This window comes from Austrofundulus limnaeus, unplaced genomic scaffold (genome assembly GCF_001266775.1).
Source record: "Austrofundulus limnaeus strain Quisiro unplaced genomic scaffold, Austrofundulus_limnaeus-1.0 Scaffold335, whole genome shotgun sequence".
NCBI lineage: Eukaryota > Metazoa > Chordata > Actinopteri > Cyprinodontiformes > Rivulidae > Austrofundulus > Austrofundulus limnaeus.
In genome coordinates this window covers 208095-215252 of record NW_013952737.1, presented here as the reverse complement: position 1 = coordinate 215252, position 7158 = coordinate 208095, and the positions used below count along the sequence as shown (strand labels likewise).

Genomic DNA, 7158 nt, shown 5'->3' with positions numbered 1-7158 from the left:
CTCTTGATACATCACAAAGACTTGCTGTCTTGGTCACAGATGCACCAGCAAGACGTGCACCAACAGTTTGTCCTCTTTTGAACTCTGGAATGTCACACATAATGTTGTGTGCATTGCAATATTTTTGAGTAAAACAGTGTTCTTACCCTGCTAATTGAACCTTCACACTCTGCTCTTACTGGTGCAATGTGCAAATAATGAAGACTGGCCACCAGGCTGGTCCAATTTAGCCCTGAAACCTCCCTCACTAAAATGACAGGTGTTTCAGTTTCATTGTCCAACCCTTGTATTTGATGGTAACTGATGGATTTAYGATGCCTAAATTTGGACCTGCTGCTATCTCATCAATTAACTTTGATTTTAACCGTTATAAATGTTAAATATTTTCTGATTTTGTATAAATCTACAATTACTCATCTTTAAAATACCATCTTTGTCTAATTTGACCAAGAAATTAGGAAAATCTAGGATTTTGAATCATGCCATAAACAGGTCAGTGGAGTCCTGCTTGTTTTTACACTAATTATCCTTTAAAAGGACACTTCAGGGCAACTTTAATATACTTTTATTTTTAGACCAATGCAGTTACTTTTTGCTTCACTGAAAGGTCTTTAAGCCCTTTCTGAGGGGTTCACTGTATTTTGTCCTATTTTTGCTACAGGAGCAGTGTCTGTGACTGTTTGACTGTAAACTTTAAATAAAACATTTTATTCAGCAAAGCCAAACATTTCTAAATGTGCAAAATGTCAATGTTCATATTCAAAAACAACTCAGAGAAATTGCAATTTCAAATTTTATTATTTGGAAAAATTAAGTCTCAAAAGTTTAAGATACATTTCAATAACAAGTGCACACCAATTCAAAGTGAATATGTCATAATATGGCATAAGAACTGTCCAAATGTTTCATTTACACCAACGAGAACTCCAAACCAGCAGCATGAAACTCACATCAGCAAAGATGACAGGTTCAAGACATTTCATTACATCATATGTTAGTCCTTAAATTAAAAAGCACTTCATAAGAAAAAAAAACAGACTGAGCAATTATTTAACATGAAATGTTTCATCATCAAAACTACATCAGCTCAATGTGCAAACTTAAATAGATTCTGAAAATATTCCACAAGCATAATATACAAAGCATTTAACACTGATGAAAGCTAAAAACACAAAAACTGCACAAATGAGTCACTGCTTTCAGAAATATTTAAAATAGAAGAGTTGCATCAAGAAGCACATTTTCACAATTAACACATTAAAAAAATGATCAGGATTTCAGACTCGTTTTTTTTTTWAATTTTCTAAAACAAGACAAAATGTTTCATTGAGATTTCTTCCAGTTCCACAAGCGGTAACAAATAGTACCAGACTCCAGGATCTGAACTCCACACCGCTGCCGTGCCTCACAGAAGAACAAAACACAGGAAGTGTGGATGACGAAAAACATGAGGGAAGTGACGTCTGAGCTCCGATGGTTTAAATTAAATTCTGTACAACATCAAAGCTGCAGTCTGTGGCGTCTGAATGTTGCTGACTGTGAGTTAGCTGGCTCAGTTACAGTTCACAAATATTCAAAACCAATTCACTATGATCTAAAATCAACTTCCTAAACCCTAAACACGACATGATGTGTGAGGAACTAAAAGCTCAAAAACTACTTTACACCACATTTCAAGACGGCGCTTAGCTTCTCCTCACCACACTGGAGATGTTTGGGCACAAACCACAGACAGCACTGGTCAGGTGAGCGCGGCAGGTGTTAGCGCGGCACCACTACACTAGAAACGAAGGGAAAATCAAGGTGCATACGAGTTGATGTGTGTACAGTTGCTTTGTTGGTGTGTGGAATGAGACTGTGTGTGCGGGTGCAGAACACATGCAGAAATCTTTCAGGAGGAAGTCAACAGGCTGGAATCGAGAAATCTGGGACTCAAATCAAGGCGGGACCAGTAAAACCTGTCAGTGTTACGAGTCGTCCTTTCATACACGAGTTTCCAGGTCTGAACAGGTGCTCGGGGTTTCTTAGCCTCCAGTGAAGTTGTTCATTTTGTTTCTCAGTGTTGCKGAGCACGATCATCATTCAGTGTTGGCGTGACTGTATTTTTATGCCTGAGTGTCTGCCTCTTGATGTGTTATTTTGTGTGTACCAGTGTGTTGAAAACTGCCTTTTTTTTCCTGTGATGAGGGGCAGACTATAGGAAAGCACTTGGGTTGGCTCGTGGATCCTTCTGGTTTCTGTAGCGCACGGCGAGCCACACTCCCAGGATCTGACAGAGAAGAACAACAAGAAACAGATTGAGGGGTGGGGCTAAATCACCATGTGGACATGAACCATTCTGAGATTAAAAATGAGCTTATTTCATGTCAGTAGTGTCATGTTGAGGAAAGTAAAAGGAGAGGTAAAGCAGCTCAGAACAGAGACAAGAACAAGATGTCTGACAGACATGCAAACTGCTGCTTCATTGAAACAGTGTTTGGACACACTTTGGTCAATGTTGGATGTTAGGGCTGGGTATCATGGCCAATTGTCTACATCGATTTGATTTYGATTCATAAGGTTCTGAATCGATTAATYAKGATTCGATTCGATCCGCTTTTAAATAATGAAATGGTTCAACTGTGTTGCAAAATACAGTACCACTATTTTTTCTCTTCACCATAAACAACATATTTTAAGGAGAAACTTTTATATTAAACACTTTAATCTTGAAAGAAAACTGTCAGAAGCTTAAAAGGTTTTAAATTAAAAAGGAACTGCAGGTGACAGTGTTGTTGGATGCATTCATTTTTAAGAAATTAATAATTTTCTTGATAAATAAGAAGTGTTGGAATAAGGTTTGCAGGAGAAGAGGTAGGCTAATTTAAATATACTTCTGCCCACTACTTTTGAGTGTATGGAAATTATTTGTAATGTTTCTTTTAGCTTCTGTTGCTACGTTCAATAAAAGTTGTCATGGTCTCTGTTATCTTTAAGTTCTGCTGAGAATCGGCTGATAATGTGAGTGATTCCTTAGTTTTATTTTGGTTTGCTCCAGACAACTTGTTATTGAAAGATAACGTTAGCACTGAATGAACATCAATTGGATGTTAAAATATGGCAAGCCAGGAGTGACAAAATATAGAAACGTGCTTCAGACACGCACAAAACGCTATAGGGAAGAATCGATCTCACGCCCTGTCAATCGATTTTCCCAAATTTTAATTAAATCGATCCAAAATCAATTAAATCGATTTTTTTACCCAGCCCTATTAGACGTATTCGCACTTTGGTCGATAACCTGTATTTTGAGCAATTTGCTGTCAGTCCAAATGTTCAATTTTGGAAAAAGTAATTTTTTTTTTCTAATTCATTGATTAATCAGAAAAATAATCAACCGATGAATCAATTATAAAAAAAAAATCATTAGTTTCAGCCCTAAACTTTAATAATGCAGTGTGGAAAACTTTTTTTTAAATTCTGTTATGCCTGAAAGTTTCTATGTTAAGGATCTATTTTGAAATGTGATGCCCCTCCTTATCTTTCTGAGCTGCTGCATCCTTACRTACCTGCTCGTTCTCCATGTTCTGCCGATCAGCAGCTCCTGACTGGAACAAGAACTGGGACTATGCTCAGAAAGGACTGGGCTTTTGGGATGGTGGGGCCAAAATGGTGGAAGAAAATGCCTTTGCACATTACACAGGCATCCTACTTAGCTACTTTTAAATCCTCTTAAAATTCATTTTTAWATTGCACTGTACAGCACTGTTCTATTTTTAAATGGTTTTGAAGGGCTCTAAATAAAATCAAATAGTCCTATACCTATACAGATTATCAGACTGCTACAGCAAAACTGGTTTAATAATATATTACTAATATTATGTTATTATTAATAAAATCATACACATCAAACTGTGTGAATCCATACTGTAGTGAAAACAATGTGTAATCACAGAGGTGTGTGTTTGGGAAAGGAACTCTTACCTCTGAGAAGCTGAAGAAGAGACCAACGCCCCCGAGAATCTTTAGGGCCTCTGTTGCGTGATGCAGCATCTTATCCCCGCAGGGTAAACACTTACTTTCCTTTTTGCAGCTCTGGAGTGAKACACACACAGAGGTAGAAAAATATTAAAATAACACCAGGCAATCAGTTTTCAGCAGAATGAGTCAACAGCTCATCATGTAAGTCTGGATTAGGCCCCGTATACACATAAACAAGCTCTGGAAACACTGGGGTTTTTCCAATGTTGACTGTGGCTAAAAAATTAAAATAAACAAATGTTTGCATTAGAACAGCTGTGCTCTTCAGATCTGCAGTAGTTTCCATATCAGGTCATGAGCTGGGGCCTCATGTATCAACGATGCGTACGCACAAAAACCTTGCGTACGTCATTATCCACGCAAAACTCCTGATGTATCAAAACTCAACTGAACGTGGAAATGTGCGCAGCCCCACGCCAACTCCAGGGCTGATGTCACATGTTCTGGTTCCATTGGCGACAGAGGTGATTCTGAGAAACTGTTCATGATGTGAAAATGATTATTGTTCACACCAGACAAACATGATTAACAATTATTACATCCACATGATTAACAATTATTACATCCACATGGATGCAGTTAAATAAAGGATGCACAAAGTTGTTCCAAAAATACCTTTGAAAGGAACGGATTCAGCCTTACGGGAGGATATTATAAATAGTGTAACACGCAGAGCTTTTATTTATAAACAGATAGATTTTTCTGATGACGAGTGGCTCATCAGCTGTTTTGAGGAAAAATCATTTTTCAGTTTGGCACTGCTGCGCTCTGGGAGCATGACGCAGCGAGTAGCCACGTGCGCCATGCATGAACGTGCAGCAGCAGCGATTGAACTGGGGTTCCACAGGAGCTATCCAGAGGGAGCTGGCAGACCCATCAGGACTGTATYAGTCCAGTCCACCCAAAGCTGAATCATGCTCAATGGAATCGTCTCATCCATATAATTCTAATGGCTGAGTTATGGTCAAGCTCTGGAGCGCGCGCACCTTYGCCGGCGGTGATGTTTCATACTTAGCGTTTACGTTGTTGTAGATTTCTCCAAAATGACACGTGGAAATACACGTTATAACTTGTGAAAATGCTGTAAGTAGGAGAGCAAAAGCTTGACAGACAAACTGACTGCGCACAAAGGCTGCGGTGTGCGCAGCGTTTGTGGAGACTCTCCAACATCACGTCACGTCGTGTGAACTCTACTGAGATGCAGAGACTCGTTTCTTCATATCAGCTATGAAATAAACTAAGATCTATGTTCTACCAAACATTTATGTTCCTCTGTGTTTACAGTAATTATGGTAATAAACTCGTGCGCAAAGTTAATATTTTCAGACTCAGAACGGATGGATGAGCCGGATGCGCAACACAGCAGCATGCACACAATCGCTCGTTCTTTGCGTGATAAACATATTTTATTCCTATTTTTACTTAGGATATTTTTTCATGCTCACATTATATTAAATTCATTATTTTTATGACATTAGAAATCATTTCTGATCGCGCAGGGATCACTCAAACGTGTCCTTCACACATGCAGGAAGTAATTTGCATCTGTTTAACAAATGTTAACGAAGGCGTGTCAGGGGAGGTGTCTCACCTGCACTCAGTTCCACGTTAATTGTGATGTACCAAAGAAATGTGTTTAGATTCAGGCGTACGCACAGTTTGATACAACTGGATTTTTTTGTGCGTACAGAGTTTTCTGGATTTGACCGTACGTCAGGTTTCAGTAAGAAATCCACACAAGTCTTTGTACATGAGGCCCCTGGTGCTTAGATTTCAACAACGCAGCTTTGAGAGTAATAACAGTTCCATCTAAGATGGTGAAACGTGAATGTTTATCYGGACGGTGAAAAGGGGGAGCAGCATTAACAACTCTGCTATCCACCAACGTTACTGTTGTTCAACTACTCGTGCAGAAAAACTATTGACTGCAGCCGTTTACAGTGCACAYGCCTGATTTCACACTGATACTGGAGGTTTTAGAAAACCTCCACTCTGAGAACTGGAACCAACAAGCTGAAACAAACAGCCGAAGCGAAGCCGAAATGTCATGGTTTCACTCTAAAATCAGTGCTGTGTATCTTTATTGCCATAAAAAATTAAATAAAACTATTTTATTCAACAAAGAAAAGGATGACATTTAAGACTTACAGCAGTACAATTTTGCAAATCGGCCTCATATATTGAGGTGCTGCCGCTGTTGTTAAACAGCCCACAGCAGTTCAGCTGGTTCTCCAGGTCTATCTTGGTATTGTTCTCCATTATCCTCCAGGTTGAGTTCAGAAGCACCACCTGGTAATAAAAAAACACAAATACATAAAAAGAAACAATATTTCCAGGATCCATCCATAAAAAGATAGTTTTCTTTATAATGTAAATCAAGCACAGCATTTACTCACCTGCTGTCTTTGGTTCATGGCCAAACAAGAACATGAAACTCCAAATTGGAAGAGGAAAACAATGAACAGGATTACCATGTACTGCAGGAAAGTTAAAGAAACCACATACTGATGTAAACGACAAAAAACAAAGGCTGCCCTTACGAGCTAGAAAATGAAATACTGTATATTAGAATGTTTGTTTTAATGTTTTGTTCAACACTATTCAGTCATTAAAACACAAATCCACATACGGTTCTGTGTGAGCGTGTGAGTTAAAGGGGACCTATTATGCAAAATTCACTTTTTAAAGGTTTTTTTTAACTCAACTTTGGGTATGTACTTCTTAAATAAACAGTCCTAGGACCAAAAAAATGCACCCAGGGGCATATTTACTGTAAGCAAATTTATTTTTAATGTATACTAACGACAAGTTTTATACTTCCGTCATTTTGTGATGTCACAAGCCGTACGACAACCCACCAGAACCTGCGTTCAGCCCCTTACCTAGCAACCCCCCGGGTGAGGCTCCACCTCCTCAGTATAAAAAGCCATCACGGTTGTAGTTGTTGTGCAATATGCAGCTCATTTAACTACAATCCTCCAATAGGGCAATGGGTAGAGTGTTGGACCAGAGAGTGGGAGACCAGGGTTTGAAACTGGCATGGACACACTTTAACTATTTATTTATTTTCGTTCGTTATGAACACATTTTCTCATGTACCCCTATTGTTTAGCTTATTAAAGCCTATTTGTTCGGGTT

The 7158-nt window shown here is 38.7% G+C and overlaps 1 protein-coding gene across 1 annotated transcript in view; it reads right to left on the bottom strand.

Moving 5' to 3' along the window:
- Window positions 1-779: 779 nt before the first annotated feature.
- tspan31 (tetraspanin 31) overlaps window positions 780-7158 on the bottom strand; it is a 20545-nt gene continuing 14166 nt past the window's right edge. The window contains exons 3-6 of the mRNA XM_014022559.1: window positions 6417-6497; window positions 6169-6309; window positions 3964-4074; window positions 780-2269 (exon numbers count right to left, since the gene is read on the bottom strand). Coding sequence (XP_013878013.1) covers window positions 2195-2269; window positions 3964-4074; window positions 6169-6309; window positions 6417-6497 — 408 coding nt within the window. The 3' untranslated portion in view covers window positions 780-2194. The remainder of the gene's footprint in view (window positions 2270-3963; window positions 4075-6168; window positions 6310-6416; window positions 6498-7158) is intronic.